The 26,873-nt window shown below is 44.0% G+C and overlaps 1 protein-coding gene across 4 annotated transcripts in view; it reads left to right on the forward strand.

The window, feature by feature from the left end:
* The window catches only part of UBE2F (ubiquitin conjugating enzyme E2 F (putative)), a 200,024-nt gene that overhangs the window by 16,737 nt on the left and 156,414 nt on the right, over positions 1 to 26,873 (forward strand). For all 4 annotated transcript variants that reach the window (XM_066575363.1, XM_066575362.1, XM_066575365.1 and 1 more), the window contains exons 3-4: positions 3,226 to 3,255; positions 6,499 to 6,564. In XM_066575363.1, the coding sequence (XP_066431460.1) occupies positions 3,226 to 3,255; positions 6,499 to 6,564 (96 nt within the window). The remainder of the gene's footprint in view (positions 1 to 3,225; positions 3,256 to 6,498; positions 6,565 to 26,873) is intronic.

Here is a 26,873-nt window from a genome sequence, read left to right on the forward strand (position 1 = left end):
AAAATTTGTAGGGAGATTGGGGGGGGGGGGGGGCGGGAAATTCTGTCATTTGTTTTTTGGATTTCAGTTTTACGGCGTTCAGCGTGCAGAATAAATAAATATGGATTCCGGCGTTACCAAGTTTATACAGTTTTTGTTTTTTCTTTGTTTTGCTATTTTTGTACATTTAAAACATTTTTTTTTTCTTGAAGGTTTGCTTTTGTGTCGCCACATTCCAAGAGCCGTAGTAATTTTATTTTTCCATTGCCAGAGCTCTAGAAGGCCGTGTTTTTTGCAGGATGAATTCTAGTCTTCATTTATCTAATTTTTGGAACATGTAAAATTTTGATCGCTTACTGTATTTTTCGCTTTATAAGACGCACTTTTCCCCCCTCCAAAGCGGGGGGAAAAGTTGCTGGGTCTTATAGAACGAATGTGCCAAAAATTTGTTCGGATCGCCATTTTTTAGCACGAACGCGATTTATTTAGCGTGATTGCGTGTTAAACTCACAATCGCACGAACAAATGTGCGACCAGTCTCCTCCCCACTGCCGCCCATACATACCTCTGATTGGTCGTGAGCGCCGGCGGGTACTACTGTTGCTCCCCGCCTCCACCAAACAGCTTCCTTCCTCCTGCTGCTGCACATAAGCGCCGCTGTTACATGGAGTGATGGTTTTTCAGACCTCTGCTCCGTCACCCGGCACTAACCCTGCGCTGTCCCTGGGTGAGTTCAAATTTTTTTTTTCCCCTATTTTCCCGCTCTAAAACGGGGGTGAGTCCTATAGACCGGTGCATCTAATAGAACGAAAAATACGGTATTTATTTATTCCGTTTTTTTCTAGTGACAAGATAAACAAAATTTGTAATTTTGGCATGTTTTTTATTTTTATTTTTCACTGCATTCTCTGAGCAGTATAAATAACGTATTAAAGTAAATCTACAGGCCAGTACGATTATTCCCTTACCAAATTGTAATAGTTTTTTTTCTTTTTCGTGACTTTTTCACACTTTAAAAAAAGTAATAAAAGTTGTAATCACCCTCCTTTTGTCATATCTATAATAAAAAAAAATCTAAATCATAAAACAAATACATATTTGGTATTGCAGTGTCTGTAAAAGTCTGGCCTACTAAAGTAATGCATTATTTACCCCACACGATGAACGTAGTCTGAAAAAAAACTAAAGAACGCCACAAATGCACTTTTTCAGTTACCCTGTCTCCCAGAAAAAATGCAATAAAAAGCGATCAAAAAGTCTTCTGTATTCCGGATTGGTACTAACGTAAACTACAGGATATCTCGCAAAAAATGAGCCCTTGCTCAAGTACGTCGATGAAAAAGTAAAAAAGTTATTGCGCGCAGAAGATGCAGCAGAAAATAATTTTAAAAAATGTCAAGTACTACAGCAAAAAAAAAAAAACTATACAAGTTTGGTATCGTAGTAATCGTACTGTGTGCCGTAGAAAAAAGGCGCACTGAAAGATGGCGTAATGTCTTTTTTTTTTTTATTTTACTCCGCTTAGAATTTTGCAAAAGTTTTTCAGTACATTATAGGGTACTTTTAAATAGCACCATTGAAACATACAACTCGTCCTGCAAAAAACAAGCCCTCATACAGCGACGTCGATGGATAAATAAAGGAGTTATGATTTTTTTGAACAGGGGGAGGAAAAAAAAAAATGTGTGTGTGTGGGGGGGGGGGGGGAGGGAAAAAAAGGGTCCGTGTCATTGAGGGGTTAAATAATGTACTAATTTCCTTCTATGGGTCATTATGACGCACGGATACCACATATGTAATCTTATTTTTCATTTTTTACAAAGTAAAGGGAGACAAGTGTTTTTTTATTTTTACTTTTATTTATTTATTTTTGTCCCTTTAGGGGACTTCCACAGAGACCCATCAGGACCCATTCACATTCCGGGAGTCCTATGGTGACAGCCCTTTACATGCTGCAGTCGCATAGACCGGAGCATTTAAAGGGTTAACACAGCAGAGATCGGAGGTTTTCTCTGATCTCTGCTGTAAGAGCTGGTGCCTGGCTGTCCTCTGACAGCCAAGCACCAGCTCTCCCTGCCACAGAGACCATCGGTTTGCTTCTGACAAGCGGATGGTCTCTATTGTAACCTGTACACAAAGCAGTGCAGGACTTTGAATTTAGAAGCAGGAGATTGCTGGCAGATTGGCAATATCTTCCTGCTTTTGTTTTTCAAAGTCCTGCACTGTTCTGCGTGGGACTCTGCAGGCTCTCATAGTGAAACATAGCCCAGAAATCTTCCGAGCTATATCGCTATGGACAGTGGAGCTCGTCCCGAAAAATTTCCGGGCATGCCACTGAAGGGGTTAATAAATCAAAAACGCAGGACAGGAAACTACACTGCTTTATATAGACAGGACCAAAACTTATCTGCCCCTACGGTCCATTTTAACTTTTTTTTGTTTGTTTAGTATGTATGCTGGAAAAGCTCATGACATACATGCTATAAGTGTCCATAGGTCTCCATTTGTCGTACAGGTCAAGAGTGTCCTTTTGGCTTTGGCTTCGGCTTCCCTCTCGTATGTCAGTGCCCCGCAGAAGAAAAGGCAATATACTGACATGTACCATGGAGTTCTGGTTAAAAGTAGCCATTAAATGGATACCATATAATATGAGTGACTGATGCTACTGTATGGCATTCATCACATCTAATGGATGTGTCATAAGCTTTTCAATAGCTCTTCGTGATGGTTCAATTAAACACAGTATAGCCTATGCTGATTGATTTGTTAAACAGATGCCTGATACTGGTATATGTCGGCTATAATGGTGTCCATTTAATGAATCTAACATGAAAAAACTCACAAAGCATCCCATATTAGTCTATGACTGAGGTATGCTACTGTTGGGTATCGGGCACAGCCTCTGTTTAACGTATATGTCTGGAGCTTTTCCTGAAGCAAAAGCTAAACTCAAGGGAAAAAAAGAAATGTGACTGTATCCTTACATTTTTTGGCTGTGTGACAAGTTCAGTTTTGGTGAGGTTCTGTCCTAGCAGTCGAATCACATGATTACATCTTGCTGCACATCCGTGGACATTTAACAGTATTTACATTTGTGTGTTGTGTTTTTTTTGTTTGTTTGTTTGTGTTCTGTGCAAAAAAAAAAAGGAAACTTTGACATGACCTGAAACAAATGATGCTTTGCAGCTTTTACAAGTATATAGAGATCTATATGACTGCCTCACCTGCTCTTTCATTCTTTTACAGAGGTGGCAGAACTTGAAGCGAACCTGCCATGTGAGTATGCTTGTCCGTGTGGAATTCTTTTTTTTTTTCTTCTTACTCTCTCTATCTCATTGGTTGTAAAGAGTGACACAATGTGAAGTATAATGTCTGGCAAAGTACAAATCTGGGCTGCACCGCAATGGTAAGCTGTTTCTAAACGAGCCAGCATTTAGCAGACCTCACTAGAGCCTGAGGAGGTGACTAAACTACTAGCAAATACACACATTAAATGGGCAATGCCACTTCAACAAACTGTACATCATTTAATAGTACAACTGAAGTTAAAAATGCCAATTATCTCCACTTACAAGTGGAGATAATTATCAGCTACTGCCCCACCTCCTGCACCGATCATTCGCTCTCAACTTTCCCCTTTTGCTCAGAGCTAGATGGACCCCATTTTAGTCAATGGCGTCCACTCGGTGCTGTTCAGATCTGGCACTTCTTGTTTTCTGTTTGTCTCTTCAGGGTAGAGGGACAGGAAGCCGGGTCATGGTTTTTTTTGTGTGTGTCTGGGGGGTGGGGGTTTAACTCACCCACTCTCCCTAACCTGCACTGCCACTCGTTGAAGTCTGCACTCTGCACAAAAATCTGACTCTCTTCAGATTGCCCTGCATACGCTCTTCCATAGACTTCTGTGGGAGAATGAGCACACGGCAATCTGAAAAGAGACCTATTTCCATGTGGCATGCAGGCTTCAGTGGGTGACGGTGCAGAATAGGATAGCAGATCACCCAGATCCCTGTCACCTCTTGTAACAGCACCGTAACTTCCATTGTTTGTCTCCAGTTGGCTGTAATGCCTGGTCTCTGTGCCAGAACTATCAGCAATGCATTGTTGCCTTTGTGCTTACTTAGGCCGCCTGCAGACGGCCGGGTCGGATCCAGCTGCAAGAATTCTCGCAGCGGGACCCGAGCCCCAGCAGAGAGCAGCGCGGCACTCACCTGCTCCCGCGGCTCTGGATCTTTCATGTGTCTGCTGCCGGGCAGCCCGCGCATGCACAGACCGGAGCCAGCCACCGTGCACTTTTCTTTCATCAGTAATTTCTAGTAAGCTAGATATCACTGATAACTGTTATCAGTGCCGCCTGCTGAGAAAATCAGTGTGCTTTTAGCTGATATCCAGCTGGCAGTTCTCAGCGGGACACCAGCTAAAGGCTTTGAGAACAATGCAGCTGATGCATATACAAAACAGCTGCTTGGTTCTCTGAGCTATCGCAGCGGTATCCCACTCCGCCTGCATTAACTCTTTAGTAGCTAATTAGCTACTTAGAGTAATGCAAAGATGATCCTTCAAAACTGTCACTCTTTTCGTTTGAGTGATTTTATCTTTCAGTGTAAATGGGCCTTAAACGTAGCCGAGACAGGAACCGCGAGATCCGCACTGAAATGGAGCATGCTGTGATTTGTCTACCAGGTCAAAAGGTTTGGAAAACAAATCCGCATGATTTAATTCCATTGCGGACACCCATGATTCTCTATGGGCGTCGTGAACCGTGGGCCGTCCGCATGGGCACCTCTGGCGGATTTTGCAATTTAATTCCACCTGTGGACATTGGGCCTAAGGGTAATGCCCCTTAATTCTGTAGTGTGCATGGGATTTAAGATTTGGGTAATGAGAAAACCTTCTTAGAAAAAAGAGGTGAAATCCTATTGGTTTGCTGTGGAAAACCAGGACAGCTTTTCTGTTAGACCGTTGTGAGGATTATCGATCTGTGAAGGGTTAACCTATGTGCAATCATTAAAATGATATACAAAGGTACAATTCTGCTTTAAACGGATTATGGGATTATCTAACCGGTCACTTCTTACAGCCGTGTTTTCTAGGGACCCCCAACAGGTCATGTTTTCTGGATTTTCACAGTATGTCACAGGTGATGTAATTAGTGTCGGTGCCTCCGATATTGCCACAGGTGTTCTTACTATAGGAGATCCTGAAAACATGACCTGTTGGAGGTCCCTGAGGACTGGAGTTGGGAAACATGAATAGTATACATAATATTATGAGCAGGTTATAAAAATAACTTCAAGGCCTCATTTACATCATCTAAAATTCATGTTGGGAAAATACTCTGATTTGCCTTACATCAGAAATCTGAGCCTGAGTCTTGGATTTTGATTTCTGCTGTGGATTTGTATTTGATGCTGCCACAGACTTTCACCCAGATTACCCATATTCAATGGGGCAATCCTCGTGTGGATTTCGCATCAGCAATTGTCAAATCTTTTTTTTTTTTTTTTCCTACATGTGGAAAAAGTCTGTGCCATATGAACTAATTCATGGATTCCTTTTGAACTTGGGCCTCATATCCACGGGGTTAAAATCCGCAGCGTTTTTCCTGCACGCGGATCTGCGCCCCATAGGGATGCATTGGACACCCGCATATTGTTAAATACCTGCGGATGTCATTTTTTCCCTTCGGGCGCGGATCCGCGTGCAGGAAGAAAAATAAATATGCTCCATTTTAGTGCGGGTCTCCCGCGGGGACTGCTCCCGCAGGCTTCTATTAAAGCCTATGGAAGCCGTCCGGAACCGCGGAACACCTGTACCATAATTAAACTCACCTGTCCTGCACGCTGCAGGTCTCCTTTTCGTGGCGGCCGGATCTTCTCTCTTCGGCTGCCGGCGTGCTGAGCACATGCGCCGGGCCGAAAGAAAGAAGATCTGACCGCGACGGAGGGGAGGCACGCAGCGTCAAGGACAGGTGAGTTTATTCTTATTTTCAGGCCTCATGTCCCCGGAAAAAGAGGGACCCGCTGCGGATTCTGCATGGAGAATCCTCAGCGGGCCTGATTTTCCCCGTGGACATGAGGCCTTATGTGATTCCAAAATGGTTTTATGTATGGTTTATGTATGGAATCTGTGCAAAAAAAAGCATCCAAGGAGCAGACACGGCTCTGTGCACTTCAGCATCGCGGCTGCTACTCCTAATGGAAGTCGCAGTGCCAAGTTCACCCTGAATGATGCCAGCAGCGCCTCACTGACTTGCTGACTTACAGTGAGGTCATGTATTATTATAAAAGTAGCACTGATGATGATGGTGTGAACAGAGCCACATGCACTCCATCTGTTAGGTTGGTCTGTTATCTTCATACGCACATTAGTGTCTGTGGAAAATAAGTGGCAAAACTGCGGTTATTTAATTTAATCGTGCAGTTCTTGTAGTTGACTGTGTAACATCTGCACGTGTAATCTTCTCGAAGTATGATGATTGTATTACAGTTCCTTTGGTAAATTCTGTTCTTTTCTTGCTAGGCACGTGCAAAGTGAATTTTCCTGACCCCAATAAGCTGCATTACTTCCAGCTGACTGTGAGCCCAGGTAATCTGCCGACGGTGTGCGTAGTCCTCTCTGACAGGGCCGATTCTCAGGATAAATGCTTCTAGGCTTGATCACTTACGGCAGCTAATCGAATAAGAGCGCATCCTCTTGGGTGTTTTTAATGGCTTTAATTTCAGTATTTTCTGCTTAAATGTGAGCATGTAAATATATTTATCGGCTAAAAATTGCAGTAAAATAAGAAAAAAAAAACAGGCTTTTGCTTGCATTCAACTTTGTAGATAATTCTGGTGTAGAGATCCACGGGCCTCTGATGAACCCTATACCATCCATGGATGGCTGTCGGTAATCATCATAGGCTTAGAGAGTGCATGCATTAGGCACTGGTTCAGGATTGGGTGATGTTTGACAGTCTATAGCATGAATTAACCAGTGTATTGGGGACATGTCTTGGGCTTTGTTCACATCAGGGCCTCCAGCACAGATCTGTCCCAAGATCCTAGACTAAATCGCACAGCATGCCGGCGGGCAGGACACTGCTGCCCATCACCGTGTCCTAGACTGAACTGCCTGCACAAGGAATGCTATGCTGTATGAGGCTGCAGCAGGTTGTTGGCACCTGGAACTGTTACTTTTTCTGTCCTCCTATTTACAGCATTGGGTTTATCCTCTAGACTTTTCCAGCACAATCTTAAATATACGGCATATAAAAATGTGAAAACTGCTAAATATGTGAGAGCTTTCTTGACTATGATGTGTGTTTAATATTTAAACCTTGATCCCTGCAGTAACAAGACGAATGTATAAGCCATTTGGATTGTTCTCGCTTCGTTGCTTTTTGGTAGCAGTAATAGGGCACGAATGTGAGAATACCAGCAGAAATCTAAAAAATACCATTATAACTCAGCTGAGTTAAGACTATTATTTGAAAATGGACCTTTCATGGCTCTATTATGAAGTGAATTGTGATGCGACTTTAAATAGAACACAGGGGGGAGTTTATGAAGACCGGTCTCTCTCGGGGGGAGTTTATGAAGACCGGTCTCTCTCGGGGGGAGTTTATGAAGACCGATCTCTCTCGGGGGGAGTTTGTGAAGACCGGTCTCTCTCGGGGGGAGTTTGTGAAGACCGGTCTCTCTCGGGGGGAGTTTGTGAAGACCGGTCTCTCTCGGGGGGAGTTTGTGAAGACCGGTCTCTCTCGGGGGGAGTTTGTGAAGACCGGTCTCTCTCGGGGGGAGTTTGTGAAGACCGGTCTCTCGCGGGGGGAGTTTGTGAAGACCGGTCTCTCGCGGGGGGAGTTTGTGAAGACCGGTCTCTCGCGGGGGGAGTTTGTGAAGACCGGTCTCTCGCGGGGGGAGTTTGTGAAGACCGGTCTCTCGCGGGGGGGAGTTTGTGAAGACCGGTCTCTCGCGGGGGGAGTTTGTGAAGACCGGTCTCTCGCGGGGGGAGTTTGTGAAGACCGGTCTCTCGCGGGGGGAGTTTGTGAAGACCGGTCTCTCGCGGGGGGAGTTTGTGAAGACCGGTCTCTCGCGGGGGGAGTTTGTGAAGACCGGTCTCTCGCGGGGGGAGTTTGTGAAGACCGGTCTCTCGCGGGGGGAGTTTGTGAAGACCGGTCTCTCGCGGGGGGAGTTTGTGAAGACCGGTCTCTCGCGGGGGGAGTTTGTGAAGACCGGTCTCTCGCGGGGGGAGTTTGTGAAGACCGGTCTCTCGCGGGGGGAGTTTGTGAAGACCGGTCTCTCGCGGGGGGAGTTTGTGAAGACCGGTCTCTCGCGGGGGGAGTTTGTGAAGACCGGTCTCTCGCGGGGGGAGTTTGTGAAGACCGGTCTCTCGCGGGGGGAGTTTGTGAAGACCGGTCTCTCGCGGGGGGAGTTTGTGAAGACCGGTCTCTCGCGGGGGGAGTTTGTGAAGACCGGTCTCTCGCGGGGGGAGTTTGTGAAGACCGGTCTCTCGCGGGGGGAGTTTGTGAAGACCGGTCTCTCGCGGGGGGAGTTTGTGAAGACCGGTCTCTCGCGGGGGGAGTTTGTGAAGACCGGTCTCTCGCGGGGGGAGTTTGTGAAGACCGGTCTCTCGCGGGGGGAGTTTGTGAAGACCGGTCTCTCGCGGGGGGAGTTTGTGAAGACCGGTCTCTCGCGGGGGGAGTTTGTGAAGACCGGTCTCTCGCGGGGGGAGTTTGTGAAGACCGGTCTCTCGCGGGGGGAGTTTGTGAAGACCGGTCTCTCGCGGGGGGAGTTTGTGAAGACCGGTCTCTCGCGGGGGGAGTTTGTGAAGACCGGTCTCTCGCGGGGGGAGTTTGTGAAGACCGGTCTCTCGCGGGGGGAGTTTGTGAAGACCGGTCTCTCGCGGGGGGAGTTTGTGAAGACCGGTCTCTCGCGGGGGGAGTTTGTGAAGACCGGTCTCTCGCGGGGGGAGTTTGTGAAGACCGGTCTCTCGCGGGGGGAGTTTGTGAAGACCGGTCTCTCGCGGGGGGAGTTTGTGAAGACCGGTCTCTCGCGGGGGGAGTTTGTGAAGACCGGTCTCTCGCGGGGGGAGTTTGTGAAGACCGGTCTCTCGCGGGGGGAGTTTGTGAAGACCGGTCTCTCGCGGGGGGAGTTTGTGAAGACCGGTCTCTCGCGGGGGGAGTTTGTGAAGACCGGTCTCTCGCGGGGGGAGTTTGTGAAGACCGGTCTCTCGCGGGGGGAGTTTGTGAAGACCGGTCTCTCGCGGGGGGAGTTTGTGAAGACCGGTCTCTCGCGGGGGGAGTTTGTGAAGACCTGCCTCTCGCGGGGGGAGTTTGTGAAGACCTGCCTCTCGCGGGGGGAGTTTGTGAAGACCTGCCTCTCGCGGGGGGAGTTTGTGAAGACCTGCCTCTCGCGGGGGGAGTTTGTGAAGACCTGCCTCTCGCGGGGGGAGTTTGTGAAGACCTGCCTCTCGCGGGGGGAGTTTGTGAAGACCTGCCTCTCGCGGGGGGAGTTTGTGAAGACCTGCCTCTCGCGGGGGGAGTTTGTGAAGACCTGCCTCTCGCGGGGGGAGTTTGTGAAGACCTGCCTTTCCTCCCTTTGAATGGAGCTGTTGTTGAGCAAGCTTGCTGCCTCTCCATTCAGACTCTACAAGACTGCCAAAGATGGTGTAGTATAGCGCCCCACTGTATGACCAGTCCTGTGCATAAAATGACTGCCGACATAGGGGCATATGGGCAAACGAGTTACTCAGCCTCCTCCTTTTAAAGGGATATTTTCAGGATTTTTTTCATTTTTGCTATTAGTGACCAACAATAGATGATCATCGTGAATCCGAGCTGCAGGTCCCTGCCGATCAGCTGGTTCCCGGGGCTGCTTTCACTGCAGTTGGCGCAGGATGCACTGACCATGGCGCAACAACCTGGGTTGGTATTGCAGGTGTAGCTAGCATTGAATTCAAAAGTCCTCTGTATAAATGGAGTGGTGGTCTTGTGTGCGCGCACTACCAGTTACTTGACTTCAATAGGGCTACCATTCCATTCAGTCGGTTATATTTGGGACCCCTGTTCTTATAATCTGTGCGAGTCACAGTGGTCGAATAGGGGCAAACGTCTTATGTAGGACAACCCCTTTAAGGTATAGTTTGTTTTTGGTGTACCTGCACAGTGTAAGAGTTTAGGAAGGGAAGGTTTCATAGCATGGGATTGTGGAGGGAGGGGTGGGAGAGAAAGCTGTCGGCTCTGATTTTGACCAATACAACGATGAAGGGTTGTGACAATTGGTGTAGCCATGGTTTGTTATGCAGAGTATCCTTTAGTTTAGTTCTAGTTAATATGAACTTGGCATGATAAGCAATTGATAACGTCACACGTTTCTTTGAGTTTTGCTTCTACATTGGGTTTTCTATTCATTTTATGCTTTTCACAGGCAACACATTTTAGAGCTAAATTAATGAACTGGTTAAGCAGTGCGGGCGGCATGGGTGCTACTTTTATATCCTGTCTGGCAGCCAAGACGCTGATTTGCCAAAACGATACTTGAGATTACTGGAATATGTAAAGAGGTGATGAGTTTCAATATTAATATATCAGACACCTGATATTTAGTTGAGCGGGTCGCAGTTGTAATTTTTTGCTTATTTGTAATGATGTTAGCTGTCCTGTAGGAGGCATTCTAAACACAGTTTCTATATTTGAGTGATGTTGATTTTCATACAAGAAGTGGTTTATAGCAAACGGATAATTAAAAATTCAACTTTTCACACCGATTTGCATAGGAAATACATTTTATGAAGCAAATGGTTTTGTAAAGTAAAATTTGTTTATTTGGCAACCTTGAATTATTATTGCTATGGTAGTTAATGTTTTTAACCAGTGATCTTTCACACATGCATTCAGGAACGGACTATGAGCACCTCACCCAGTGTTCTGGGGACATGTATGCATAAGCACTTCTAACAGCCCACATATCCAGTGCTGCCCCCTGTAGGCTGTCTCATCAGGCAGCGATGCAGATTGTAAATGCATCAGTAAGTTGTAGCTGATGCAATCTGAACTCCAGGAACGATTTTTCAAATCATAGATTTGTCAATGGGTATTGGTGAATGCTTGCAATGGAAAACCTCCATTTTTTTTTTTGTTTTTATTTATTTTTTAATACTTCTGCATCTCTGCTCCATTAAAGCCACCCTCCGGTTCCGAGACAAAATTCTGTCTCACGACCAGAGGAGGTATAATATTTGCAGTAGTTCTTCTTTACTGTCCTTCCATTCAGCCATTTCCGTTACATCCTCCAAGATGGTTGATGTACTCTTCAGACTACCTAATCTCCACAGTGCATTGGTGATGGTAGACTACCAATGCACAAACCTGCTCACTGATTGGCCAGAGCTGCTCATGTGATCAGAGAGCAGTGCACAGTGTGCATTAGGTAGTTAGAAAATTGCTGCAGACAACTTGGATGGCCAAAAACAGGGCTTAAAACCAGTGGATGATGGGGGCAGCAGAGAACAACTAGAATTGTCCCAAAACCAGAAGGTCTGTAAAGGGAGTCTTTCAGCTGAAGCATGCTGTCCAAACTGAAGATATCATATTATAGAGCAGAAGGAGCTGAGTAGATCGATGTATAGTTTCATGGGGAAAGCTTTAGAATTTTGATTTTATTAATTTAAACCTCTGCACATTCCGAGCTGTACTAAAAGCTTAAAAGCTAAAAATATTATCAGGGTTTTTTTGGGTGGCTGTTGTTTTTTTTTGTTTTTTATACAAATGCCTAAGGTGCCCCAAAAGCTCAACTTACTGCTCCGACAATAAATGGGTTTTCCAATTTTATACATTTATTTTTTACATCGGCCAATGGTATAAAAATAAAATGTTTATATTCACCGGCCTCTGTTTACATGCTGCAGCAGTGATATTCCATATGCACATGCGACTGCAGCAGCCAATCGCCGTATGCTGCTGAAGCCTGTGATTGGCTGCAGCAATGACATGTACATATGAAATGTCACCATTCACAGATGGCTGTCAATTACTAATAGGACCACCCATTGGACTGTTCAGATCAGAATCTGCAGAGGTTTAAATGAATAAAGTTATTCTAAATCTTTCTACATAAAACTATACCTCAATCTGCTCTATAACATGGTGCCTGCAGTTGGACAGTATGTTCAAGCTGGCAGAATCCCTTTTAAAGTTAATTAGTGGAGCTGATAGTGTAACATCACATAGGGTCCATTTAAACACAGATAATCGCCCAAAGATGTCTTTTGAGCGACCATTGAGCTGTATTCAGAGAACAGACCACCCGCTGTTCTCTGAATAAATTCCCTTTGTTCTGCCACGGGGTTGAGATGAAACAGTCTTATCCGCTCTTCTACTGCTCGATGGATTTCATGCTGAACTGAAAGTCATTGTTTGGCAGACAAGTGATAGATGGCTTTTGAGCGATAATCTTTGTGTGTAAAAGTGCCTTTAGAGGCTGTGGACAGATATGGTGGTCTTTTTGGAAGAAATGACCGTTCTTTTCGTAGGCACAGATCTGCTGGTTACCAATCCTCCAATGTTCTTGCCATGACCGCTTCCTGTTCCCCATTGAGCATAGTGGGAGAGGGAGCAGAGTGCTGCAGTCAAGTTGCAGACAAACTTGAATTTTTAGGTTCAATATAAAGTAATGAAAGAGTTAAAAAAATGTTGAATTGAACATTTCATAATTCAATAGGCCTTTTGTCTGCTGTAGTTTTATTCTGCACCTTTGCTGAATGTTTTCTAGTCAGCAGAATAGTTGCTTCTCCGTGAAGTTATCTCTGCCTTCCCATGGTTTTGTAGAAAGACTCGCTGAAAGGCTGTTTTCTATTTTAGTAGTCACGCTTTTGTGACAAGTGGTGTTGATGCATTTGTGTAGCTTTTATTAGGCACATCAAAGCCATTTTCAAAACCCATTTTAAGTCTAAAATGAACTACAAATGTCAATTTAAATTAGCACCAAACAGACATTCTAATAATTACTAGGCAATTCGTAAAATGCTGCACACTAACAGTAGTATTGTAGTCGGCATCAATTGATGGCTTATTCAGTGAGTGCAGTGACCCTATAGTTCTACTGATTGTGGTGGTAAGAGGGTTGGACTACCACCAATCATATGTTGTCCTATAGCAGTGGTGGCGAACCTAGGGCACGCATGCCAGAGGCGGCACACAGAGCCCTCCCTGCTGGCGCGCCTCACCATCGGCCGCTCACCACCTTAGTGAATGCTCCTCTGTTGGCATTCACTCAGTAGCGCTGCTATCTGCGCTGATCTCAGCGCACACTGTGACGTCAGTGTGCAGCCGGGATCCTCCTTCCCTGACGTCTCCTACTTGGTTCCGCGAGAGCAGGGGGAGGAGGCGTCCTGCAGGCATATTAACTTTTTTTTCACTACTTCTGCCCTAATCAGCAACTCCAGCAACTCTGGTTGTTTGGGTTGACTGATTCATCAAACAACCAATCAGGTTGCTGCAATTGCTGTTTAGGGCAGAAGTGGGGAAGAAAAAAGTTAATATGCGTCCGGCAGCACACTGACGTCAGTGTGCACCAGCGATCAGGCAGAAAAGGAGCGGCGCTCCCATGAGGAGGAGGGGTGGAAGTGGGCGGGGGTCACTATTATACTGGGGGCCGCTGTGGAATGTCACTATTAGCGCTGGGGCCGCTGGATGGGGTCACTATTATCGCTGGGGCTGCTGGAGGGGGAGGTCACTATTACCGCTGGGGTATGTTTACAAGTGGTGGAAATTGGCAGGGCTGTTTCAAAATGGACAGCGTGCAGATTTTGACTGCTTTTTGGATGCGGAAATACTGCAGAATTTTCCACAGAAATTTCCACTGAGGACATCCTGCAGTATTTCCGCATCCAAAAAGCAGTCAAAATCTGCACGCTGTCTATTTTGAAACGGCCCTGTCCTATTTATAATGACGGGGATAAAATCATAAGTCGTGATAAGCCCCGCCCCCTAACGTGTTGGCACTTTGTGATAAATAAGTGGGTTGCAGTTTGGGCACTCGGTCTCTAAAAGGTGCACCATAACTGTCCTATAGTAATGAGAGATCATCAATTGAAACTCTTGGAGAGCCCCTTTAAAGCTCTTCTATAGGATCAACTTATGATATGTCGGTAATCAAAAAGCATAAAACAAATGTAGACTAATGCAGCATCAATTGAGGGTTTATTTTGAAATGGATCTTATCCCTCCGGATCACAGAACTCTGGGTGAATGGTGTCTTCACAGAAGATTTCCAAATTTGCAATGACCTCTGTCAAGGTTACCCCCGTCACAATTAATTTAGATAATCATCGTTGAAGCCTTCCTCTGTCACATCTTTATGAATTCTGCCATCTCTGGGGCCCCAATTCATGGTGTAGACTACAATTTGGCAGTCTGTGCTGCTATGCTGATGCTCTATTTTTCATTGCCAATCCATCAGTATCCCTACTACATCTAATAAATGATTTTCAGTCCTTTTCACGTCTTTCCAATTTAAAATTGACCTAATTTTGAGGCCCTTAAAAGCATCATACCGCCTTTTCTGGTACTCAACTTGGAGAGCTTCAGGTGTTGCTGGGCTGCTCTCTATCTAATACATTGGCTTTAATCTCCCAAGTGATCCTCAATCCACATACCAGTTGAATTTAACCCCTTACTGAAAACTGAGGAGGATTTGCTCTAGATCAGTGTTCCCCAACTCCAGTCCTCATGGACCCCAACAGGTCATGTTTTCAGGATTTCCTCAGTATTGCACAGGTGATGTAATTATTATCGGTGCCTCAGACATTGCCACAGGTGTTTCTGCTATAGGATATCCTGAAAACATGACCTGTTGGGGTCCCTGAGGACTGGAGTTGAGAAACACTGCTCTAGATGGTCTAGGTGCCCTTTTACCTCGTTTGGCTGTGAGAGATGTTCAAAATAAATATTCTACAAAAAATACTTACATTTATTTGACTTTAAAAATTCCTTTTTTATTTTTTCTATTGTCGTCATGCATAACGTCTTATTTGGACCAGAAAAACTAAATGAAATGCCTGATACTTTTACAGATCTGAGAATCATAGAGGAATAGGCCTCCCTGACTTAGAGCCCATCACCTACCAGACATTTATCTTGGATAACTGATTGTTGTCGAGACGAACTTAAACCATGGATTAAAATTGAACAACCCTTTACTTAGATATCTCTACCTCTTTGCTTTGGCAGACACCATTATCTCATGTAATCACCCCATTTAGGACCAATGATCGTCTGTAGCAGGGTCGCTTTAGTCTGTGTTTACTTTGTCCCATTGCCCTTCACCTTGTTTCCGATTCTAAGCAATCCAAACTTTTTGCTCCTTGTCTAGATGACCCTGTGTTCAGGTCTTGCATTTCTGCCACTTGCTTAGAGTGTCTCACTTTGGTGAAGGCACGAGTTGACTATTTTCGGAGGCGCTTTCATCTATTATGGAGCTGAACCCCTTGGGACTCTGAAGGGTATATGTTGAGCCATTTCTTTTGTACATTACCGCCTGAGCCTCTTTTATTCACAACAAAGTCCTCAATGAGGATCTTTGTACGGGTTCTGGCCACATTCCACCTACATTATCAACAGTTTACCTACTGCTGCCCCCTACTGATCCACCCGTTCTGTTAGGACTCCAAGCATCTTGCTCTATTTATCTCCATCTTTATTATTCTCCCTTCACTCTCCTTTCCTCCCTCTTTTCATCTCCTTTTGCCTTCTACACTTTTCTCTCACAGCTTTAGTATCTTTATTAATTTCAACCTGTTCTTCCAGAAAACCCAGAGACGGACCATGAGTATTTCATTCCCTCGCCTATAAATAGTTATTGTGTTTCTTTAGGTTTGCAATGTATTTTGGGGTTTTTTTTGGCTACCAACAAATGTTGGATATTTTAGAATGCGATAATTGTTTTTAGGACCCTGTTCCTTCTCTGTGATTCTCCTCCTTGCTGTATAAATAAATTGTGCATTACACCTGCCTTTTGAGTCTTGAGAGGCCGCCAAAAAATAGATCATGCTGTGTTTTTTGTTTTTTTTTATCCTCGTAGAATTGCTGCAAAACAAAAAAAATTACTCGTGAATAACTCCATTCCAAAGAATGAAGTTCTCGCACCACACAAAACTGAGTATTCACCCGTATGAATGTAGCCTTAAAAAGACCGTTTTTTAACCCTTTCCAATCCACTATCTGACGTCTAACGACATTATGATTTACGGCTGCACAGCTCCGATGTGGGAAGACGTCCGTCGGGGTTCTGTTACTGTATATTGCCAGCATCTCTGCTGTCGGAGCCTATCCAACATGTCACCTCATGCAGTACTGGCTTTAGCCCGCAGATGGCACCATTGTATAATGGCAGAAGAAGAGTAAGCCCCCTAGGAAAACCAGGATACAAATTGGATTGAAAAGGGTTAAGGAACAAGAATGTTTTTGAACAGAGAGCCTGGAATAGGGGTCTACAGGCTCCTCTACATGCATTAGTTCGTGAAACAGAATTATATAAGCTAAAGGCCCTTTTACATGGGACAATAATTGGGCACTAATGAGCTGGTCAACCACCTGTGTAAACGGTCACATGATCAGCAGCCGAAGGAGAAAATGCTCATTTGTTGGGTTATCGTGTCTCTTGCTCATTGATCGGCAGCACATCTCCCTGTCTTAATAGGGAGATGTGCTACCAACTAATACAATGTGTAAGGAAGTAAACAGTTGTAGCAATGATCATTCATCCCCCATACTATTGATGATCTGCCTGTGTAACCGTAATTAATTACCGTTGACCAACATGCTCAATGTCAGTTGTTGCTTGTTAACATGGGCAGATTATCTCCCCGTGTAAAACCAGGAGGCGTAAGGTAGACAGGAAGATTAGCAGGTACGCTAAGGAGTATAGGTGTACAGACCGTGAGATTACTCTACTCGCTGACCACTTGTATGTATTGCTGTTTTCAATGAGATTAAACTATAGTGGTTATTGCTATGCTTTCTGTATTGGGCTTAGATCACAGTCTGGTCCTCACTGCAAAGAACACTATATTATATTGGGTAGTAAAACCTCGCTTGCGCCATTTTTTTATTTGGGGAAACACGACATCACTGATAGGAAAGATGAAACTGTTAATGCTTGTGGATAATGAGCTAGCCGTAATAGTCGTGTTTTTATATAATGACCATCTTGATTATTCGTATGTCAGAGGGTAAGCAGTAAGGTTTGGATGTGGTGTGACTAAAGACCGGGAAGTTCAATAGGGATTCTTTTTGTAAATTGATATACCGTATATTCCGGTGTATAAGGCGACGGGGCGTATAAGACGACCCCCCAACTGTCACCTTATACGCCGGGAATACAGCGGAGAAAAAAAAAATCATTACTCACCTCCCCTGGCGTTCTGCGGCGCTGCTGCAGGATGTCGCTCCCTCCTGGTCCCCGGCAGAGCATTGCTTTCTGGACGCGGGGCTTGAAATCCCCGCGTGCAGAAAGCTAATACTGTGATTAGCTAACACTTCACAGCAGAAGTTAAAACAGGGATGAAATGTATAATTGCCCACATTCTATAGCCATACGTAAAGCTATGAGCTTTTCAGTATAACCTAACCTGCTGATTTGTGTATGTGGAGATTCCGTGTACAGAGGTGTGAAAATGTCTTCATTACTGAAAACTAAGTAAGCAGCTCAAAAAAAACCTGATGAACTGTAAATGTGTAGTTTTTTTTTTTTTTTTCTTTTTGTTTGTTTTTTTAAATTTGAATTAAAATTTAATTTTTTTTTCTATTTACAACAGTTCAGAGGTTTTATGCACCTTCTTTTCTAATTCAGTACCAAACATCAATTGCAGTACAGGGTACAACTTTTTTTTTGCACACCTCTGTATATGCGCTGTATGAAAACCACGCTGTTGTGCCGTACGGCAGTAACTCGCATGATTGAGTGCTTGTTACTGTCCACGCAGTTATTGAAGGTGAAGCTGCCATGGTTTTGGGCCGCACATTTCTTTGTGTGGATTTACCCTAGAAGAACTCTTATGTGTTGGATGGGGGTCTGTATGCGGTTAGCTGCGGAGCGTATCTGAAGTTTGGAAGATCGCGTTCTAAACTATTAAGAAAAATGAAGCAATCTTGATCCAAGAAGGTTCCGTGTTCTACCAGCCCCGGTAACTTCACACCGCACGGATCTTTTTTCAGAGTAATCACCAGATGCCGGATGCAGATACAAGTGTTAGGGCTTAAGGCACAAGCTGTGTCAGATATGTTTGTCCCGTTTGCTAATTTTATCCACAGTATCATTTATCGGATTAAATTTTGTATGCGGAGGACAGTTCTTCCTAGACTTCCATCACTAGGTTTGATTGCAAGGGAAATACAGTTTTATCTGCAGTATCATCCTTGTTGTATTCAATAACTAGAGGCATTTTGTTTCTGCAGACTGCTATAGGGATCCTTACACCGTATACTTTATCATTTACTTTACCGTATCAACGATGTGTATAAAGAACTTTCCCAGCAGTACTTTTTGGACATGGCTCCACGCTGTCCTATTGGACACAATGTGATCTCATGCGATAGGTGGGCAGAAAGTATTCAATTGGTTCTATGGGCTTATCGCTAAAATATCCTGCACTTTTTGCAATGTACCATAGCCCTATGGAATTACATTCAATGTCATGCAATCCCATAGGACTATAATGTATGCAATTGTACACGATAAAAAAAAATAAAAAAAATGGAGCCCTGATGTTTAACCCTTTTTATACGTGTCGATTTTTCTGTCTTCTGACAGATTCATGCATTGCAGTACCAACTTGCAGTATTAGGCAAAGGTTTTAGGTAGGTGTGGAAGTAATGCTGCCTGGTAAGAGTGCTTTCAAAAATAGAAGGCATCTGATGGACTCCAATTTTTTTTTCGGCAGCAAGACAACGAGCCCAAACATAAAGCCAATGGCATTAAAGAGGTTTACCAGGCAGCACCCACCGGTGGGATACACCGGGTTTGAGCGGAAGCCGCTTCTCTGACTCCTGTAGTGCCCAGCGCTTGTAATCGCAGCCATGGCTCCCATTGATTTCAAGGAGAGTTGTGCTTGCAATTACGAACACCGTCCACTACACAGGGATCGGAGCAGCTGATTCCGCTTCGACCATGGTCTATCCCAGCACGGACTGTGGGTACTGCCTGGAAAATCAATTTAAGCATTCTCCTCAGCATAAAGGAGTTCTGCTGCCGCCAGCCCCATTGAAAACAATGAGCAATATTGCAAAAAGAAAGGACATGCTATTTTTCATTTTCCCTTCATAGCTTCACAAAGCGGTGCCATGCAGGGAAACGTCATGAATGTGAATGAACCCATTTTATGTTCTCGTAGCGAACATCGCATCAATCTAGTATGTTAAATACCCATAGCCTATATCGGTGCGTATTAATAGGACATGCTGCGTGGGAGTGGTCCAATAGAAGTCAATGGGCTTTTAGCACGGTGTATCGCATACGCCCATGTGAGTGAGCCCTTACAATCTCTCTTGGTTGTCAGTCTGTTAGCGTCACTCATGTTCTTGATGAAATGCTCCGTATATCACTACTAAACTAGTTTTGTCCGATTGTTCTGCTTGATATTTATCCTCCAGTAACGGAAAGATCTAGTATCATATTGTCAGCATATGTAGGGTGAAGGCTGCCAACAATGTTTAGGAGAAATCGTGTAAATCGGTTTGATTTTTTTTTTTTTTCTTTTTTTTTTTCCCTCTTTTGTCTGTCTACATGTTCGTGTTTATTGTAGGAATTTTTATTTTATTTATTTTTTTTAGAAAATGTTCTACTGAACTATTTTAATGAGTATCACATTAGTTTCCTTGTTCTGCTTAATATTGAATCAAAGCCTAAAAATTCTGTGCATAGTAAAACAACATTATTACCCTGTAATTAAAGTATTCAGCTCTCAAGACAACTTAAAAGTATCTGTAATGGCTTAAATGTGTGCCATAGATAAAATGCTTATTTTCCCACAATTGTCAGAGCGTTCTGCCGCTTTAACTAAACTTTGTGGCGATGCGACACGTGCTGCAGTGCGGAATTATTGTTTTTTTCTTAATACACAGATGTCAAACTGATGGAGAAAATTAGTCGTTAGCGAATATTTAACTGAGGTACATTACAACTAATTTATGTCATTTACAATTATAGCTTTAGTAGATAATCTACTATCCGTGGCTGTTAAAGTCTTTTTAGCAATACAAACCCTATAGGCTATACGATGTGGCACTGCATAAGAAATAAAACTGTGCCTTTTTTATTTCCTCTCTTGGAGGTTCCCCTCTGTGAAATATAGTCTTTTAAGGCTGCCTGTCCACAGGCATTTTTGCATTGCGTTCCCCGTGACTATAATCCGGCCGCGGGCAACACAGTGCACGCTTTCCATAGCACTGCTATGGAAAGCGCAACACCCCTGTCGACAAGCGCAGAATCATAGCGATTCACCACTCGCGCCCGGCAAATCGCAGCATGCTGTGAATTGCCGCGATTCTCCGCTGTGAGCCTATCTATCAGATAGGCTCGCAGCGGAGATCTGTCCTCTGGCTCTTGCTCCCCGGCGGAGATCCACCGCAGGATACCACAACGCCCATGGAAAGACAGGCTAAGTGCTTCTCGTGCTGCATTCTAATTCGTGCTGGCCTGTCCCATAGGCGGTTCACCTCGCAATGCGAGTCGAACTCTCTCTCCTTTTTCTTTCTAGAAACGCCCCCTTCATCATCATTTTGCATCTTCATTGCTGATTGACGTCTTATGAAATGGCCACTAGAGACCTCATGCACTTCTTCTACGGTGGGCCCAATCCACACTGATGGCGTGGGTGCAATGGCTGTCACTTCCGCTCAGGCGTGCTGTACATGGGATGTAGGAAGATGCAAACAGGAGATTAAGGGAGCTTTTACGGAGGAAGAGAACCCTGACTGCAGCACAAGGAGACCTTCCCATCAGATGGTCCACAATTAACATACAGAGCCTCCGAGGGAGGAAATAAAGAGGTTTTATTCATTATGCAGTGCCACATCTTACAAACCATAGGGTTTATATTGCTAAAAAGACCTGACCAACTTTCATTACATGTGCGTACCCATAGGATAGGGGTAGGCGTCCGTGCTTGGGTGGCCACCATACCTCTGTATACCGGGCACATAGGACTCAAGTTCTCAGCCAGATCCCCACTGATGAAAGATGGACGGAACATTTCACTGATAATTTTAATTAAACGGTGTTACTAACCATCATAATGTCGCTAATAAGTGTAAGATCCATGGGGAGTCACTCTGACGCTGTCCTCAGCCATGATCCACTTTCATGTGAATGTGACAGTCTAATCACAAATATACGCAACACAGCGTAGAATTCCATGTATTTTTTATGGATATTTGTTTATGTTGTGAGTAATGTTCTTGGGAACTATTTCCACTGAATGGCTACTTCATTAGACACATCAGTCTAGGAGTGCGCTGTACCTCTTTTGGCCTTCAGAACAGTAGCCATTTATTGTGGCGTCCATCCACGGGGATCAGAGGACCAGGGGTGTTCCGAGAAAACATTCCCCACACACTTTTCAACCTCCATCAGCTGAACTGTTGATATCTGACAGGAAGGGCTCATCAGTTCATGCTGCTTACACCACATTGTGACACTCCCATCAACCTGATCCAACAGAAATATGGAATTATCTAACCAGGCAATGTTTTTCCACTGCTCAGTGATCCAATTTTTGCCTTCTTTTGTCCACTGGAATCTTGCCTTTTTGCTTTACTTAAGTTTAGTTCACACTAGCATTTATCTTTTTTGTTTCCGTCTAGCTCAGTGTTTCTCAAACTCCAGTCCTCAGGGACCCCAACAAGTCATGTTTTCAGTATACTCTATAGTAAGAACACCTGAGGCACTGACCATAATTACATCACCTGTGGCAGGTCCATGAGGACTGGCGTTTCGGAAACACTGGTCTAGCTGTTCTGTCATGGGAGCAACTAAACACAGAACTTTTTTTATTTATTTTTTTTTAATTTGTTTTTTAAGTTTGTGCCCATTGTGATACATTAAAACGGAGTCCTTGATGTTCAATTTGTTAAAGTTTTTTGTCGACATTGTTTTTCCAGTTCAAAAAATAGAGCCAAAATGGATTGTATGTTTCCTTCTTTTTTAACATTGCTATCCGTGGAAAACAGAAGCAAATATAAAGCTATCCGTTTGCTCCTGTTTTTCATTTCTGTTTTAGTGGCTCCCAAAACGGAACAGCTAGACTGAAACTAAAAAGAAAGCTAGTGCGAACTTGACGTTAGCTTGTAATGGCTCTCAAACTAGTTGTTTGCTGTTACAAACCAATCCATGCTAAGGAAAAGCAACTTATAGAATGGTAGCGTTAGAAGGGTAATCTGCTCCAACTCCCTGCTCTATGCAGGGTTCACTAAATACTCCCAGATAGATGTCTGTCTAGCCTCTGTTTTGAAGACTTCCATTGAAGGAGAACTCGCCACCTTCTGTGGCAACCTGTTCCACTCATTGATGTTCCACCCTCACTGTCAGAAAGTTTATATTAGAATATCTAGTATATCTCCTTCCTTTTCAGTTTCATCCCATTGCTTCTAGTCTTTCCTTGTGCAGATGAGAATAGGGCTGATCCCTCTGCACTGTGACAGCCCTTCAGATATTTGTAACGGCTATTAAGTCTCCTCTCAGCCTTCTTTTTTGCAAGTGAACCATTCCCAGATACTTTTAATCGTTCCTCATAGGACATGATTTGCAGACCGCTCACCATCCTGGTAGCTCTTCTCTGAACTTGTTTGTTTGTCTCACATGTGCTGCTGCTTAGCCCAATTCCTCCCATTCTATTGTGCTTTTTTAAATTCTTCTTGCCCAGATGTAGCACCTTGCGTTTGTCTTTGTTAAATACCATTCTGTTAGTTGCTGCCCGCTGTTCAAGCTGGTCTAGATCTCTTTGAATCCTCTCTCTCTCTAGTGTTGGTTATCCCTCCTAGAGTTGTGTCGGCAGCAAATTTGATCAGTTTTCCCCTCTCTCAGGATGTAAACGAACTGGACGGAGCCCACTGACCATAATGGGTCCATTCCGTCCATGCAGCACTTTATCCCCGTATTTTGAGCTGGATCTATGGCAGAACCTCCGAGGGTCCAACTCAGATATGAAACCAGCCTAAAGCACCAAATTAAAACCAAACGTTTGCTTTCAATATTGCAAAACCATTTGAAGGCGAGTTCTATATTAATCGTGTTGTTAATACGACGTTCTCCTAAGTGTCATCTGCCCCGTCTGTAGGACTTTGTGTTGTCCTCGTCTACCTTTCAGCGGATGTCACTGTTTTGTGACCTCTAAATGACTTGTTTCTTCCCTCCCATGATCGTCTCCCTAGAATTCTATGGCGCGCTACTTGTAATGTGACCGGTTATTGTACACTGGATGCTGCTTACAAATGTTTGTTTGAAAAGCCATTTCTAAGAAGCTGTCTTGCACAGAAATGTGGTTGGGTTTATGGAAGGTAAAAATAGAGATGGCAAGCGGCATGTCTGCGGAGTTATGTTACATACCCAGGGTGGGAGCTAAACTGGCACATACACTATGTGAATTAGGAATCAAGTTAAGCTACAGCTGACTCCAGAGCATATTTAGCAATGCAACTGGTATAGTCTAGTCTGTATCTGGACATTTTTGATCCAGAAATTGTTGCATGTCCTGGGAATGGGAACTTTAACATTATTATTTTTTTACAAGCCTCTGTCAAACATTCGTTCCTTCTTGGTATGAAGTTGAACTTTTGCATCTTTTCATATTTGGGAAACTAATGGAATTTGCCATGTATAACCTTGTTCCTACAGAAATATTTATAGCGCTGGCACAGAAGCTAGCTTTATTGAGTACATGCAGTGTCTGCTGTTTTATGTATAGCGCTGTATACGGCTTTCTGTGAAACTTTTATTACATCTCATTGTAAGGGCCTTGATTTGCACCTGTCATGCAGCTTTCGAAAAGCCTTTAATATAATCCTCTTCCCGCTGAAGACAGGTGCAAAATTTGTACCACTGCTGTCATATATTTAGTTTTTGTTGCAGTTTGGGGTTTAAAGGGATCATCCAGTTGTAAACTATTGATGGCCTAGTCTCAGGACAGGTAAGGTCATCAATAGTAGAAAGGCGGGGGTACACTGCTCAAGACTCCTTCTGATCAATTTTTTGCCGAGCCAATGCACAAATGCGCTGAGCTGATTTCTGTAGGAAGCAGACAGCTCCCTCTACTGTAGAGGGCAGGCTTTGTTTTGAAATGAATAGGAACTTGGCCTGCAATACCAAGCCTGGCCTCTACAGTAAGGACAGAGCTGTCTGCTTCCTGAAGCAATCGCCTCAGTGCCTGAGCTTTCTGGCTTTGGGGAGAAGCTGATCAGCAAAGGGGTCTAGGTGACCAAACCAGGCAGTCTCAGGATAGGACAGCCATAGTTTACAACTGGACTCCTGGAAACCCCATCTAATCAGTTATGCCTGGTATGGACTGAAGCGATTGTTGCAGTCACTTCAATCCGCTGATTGGTGGAGGTCTCAAACAGCAGATAACCTATCCTGAGGATTTAAATATGTGCTGTACCATATTTACCTGTATTGACCTGGTAATTTTGAATGGAATGGCTCTTCAGTATGTATTGGTCCTTCTAAGCAGATAGAGGGGGGCACCCTCTGTCCCCCGCTCACTGGTTGCCAAGCTGCAGTTTATGTAAGTCAATGACCTAATGAAGGCCTCCAGGTCTGTCATCTTACACTCACTTAATAGGATGGTGCTGACAGGCACACTACACTTTATTCAAACTATTGCAAGTTTAATTTCCCTAGTGAGACTAAAGTGTAGACAACTTGAAGCGCTTTGTTTTTGTTTGTTTGTTTGTTTTTTATGATGGGTAACTCCTAGTGATATCCCTGACCTTTTGCAGCCTGTGAAGAATCGCAGATAGAGGAAAAAAATGAAATGATACCCTTACCTATCTAATCCTCTATCATGTTTGTAAATTCCATATATGTTATAGAATTACTGATTTCTGATCTCCTCACCATGCGAAGCAAGCCGTTACACAGCTCTGAGCTCTTCTGTCTGTGAAATATGCAACGTTTGCACAGACAAACTGCTCGGATTTACTGCATTTTTGGTTTTTGTTGCTGTTTTTTTTTTTTTGTTTGTTTTTTTTTTATATATACTTTTACTCCATTTCTCACTGGCACAAAAAGGACCAATGGATTCATTCTGTGAATTCACTGCGTATTTATAATGCTGCAATAGACTTTCATTGGCAATTTTTAAGGAAAAAAGTTAAACCTATAAAAACCACACAGAAAACGGGAGATATGATCTAAAGAATTGTAAATTAAGAAAGCGCTGTTAGCGCCACTGATATAATGGTGGGAATTTTAAAAAAAATGAAAGTGAATGGATAGAACAAGATCTCCAAGGTGGATGTGGAGTCTAAAGTTGTGATGGATAATTAGAAAGGGATTCAATCCAGTAGGTTGGAAAGGTGAAATAATGGTTATTGGTAAGGTTAATAATTATTGTAAAAACTAATGGAGCTTGATTAAAAATATTAGCGGACAATAAGAGGTTTAAAGTATAAATAGAGGCGTGATCACAGAAAATGGTTCAAAGCAACACTATAAGGAATCTCAGAATAACTCTCCTGTTTTTGAACACCCACATTCAGCGGTGGTTTTGAACTCGCCCTTCATTGTGATGAGGTGCCTTTTTAAAGCACAAAAATAGAACACACAGCGCTCTAACGCTGAAAAAAGCTGGCTGTGTGAGAGCAGTCTAGGGCTGCAGGTGAAAATCCCGCAAAAATCTTGCGAAATGACCGCACGGAAATATAGTGAGATTTCCACAGCAGAAATACAGCTTCAAAACTCGCGCCATGTCAGTTTCAGCGCAGCTTGGCCGCGACTGCTTCTCCGCAGTGTGTGGACAAAATTTGCAAAAATCTTGGCACTTTGCTGCTTTATCGCACAATAAAAATTGGCAGTGGAATTTCTGTGCCGAAAGTCCACACAGGAATTCCACTCCGTGGGATCCCAGCCTAATGAATAAGGGCTAATGCCCATGGCCAGATTTCTGCAGCGGTTTACGCTGCGTTATGCCGCAGCTATTAGGTTCTATTGAACCTAATAGCTCAATGTTCACACCGCGGAATTCTGCAGCATGAAAAAAACCGTGGCATGCTCTAATTGCTGCAGGAATACGTGCAGCCGCCTTCTATTGTAGTCAGTGGAAGCCGGCCGTCACACTATACTTCCGCTGCAGTGGAAGTATTCACCACAGGCCTTGTTCTCCCGTACTGCCGGTGCATCGTGTGCCATACTGCGCATGCGCACCAGCTCGAGGGATGGTAATAACGTGGCGGATCCAGGAGGGGAGTACGAGGGTTTTGGGGGGGGGGGGGCCCTGGCGGACTCCTCTGCGATATTCCGCTAGCGGAGTCCGCCACTGCCGTGGGCATGAGGCCTGAATTCATGCTAAAAGTTCAGAAAAATAATAAATAATTGCAGGGAGTTTATTAATACAATATGAAAATAAAAAGCAGCTAACAGTACAATATATAATATATAGAGATGCGCGAGCATACTCGTCCGAGCTTGATGCTCGTTCGAGTATTAGGGTGCTCGAGATGCTCGTTACTCGAGACGAACACCACGCGGCACTCGTCTCGATTAAACGAGCACTGACCATTGAAAGCAATGGGCTGCCGGCGATCTCAGGATGAATTTTCTGGAAGGGCTTAAAAATATAAGCCCTTACCTGAAAATCATCCTAAAATGTGTAAAAATAAAAAAATGTCAGCATAAAGATCGTTCTCCTCTGCCATAGCTGTAACA

This window comes from Eleutherodactylus coqui, chromosome 8 (genome assembly GCF_035609145.1).
Source record: "Eleutherodactylus coqui strain aEleCoq1 chromosome 8, aEleCoq1.hap1, whole genome shotgun sequence".
NCBI classification, from domain to species: Eukaryota; Metazoa; Chordata; class Amphibia; order Anura; family Eleutherodactylidae; genus Eleutherodactylus; species Eleutherodactylus coqui.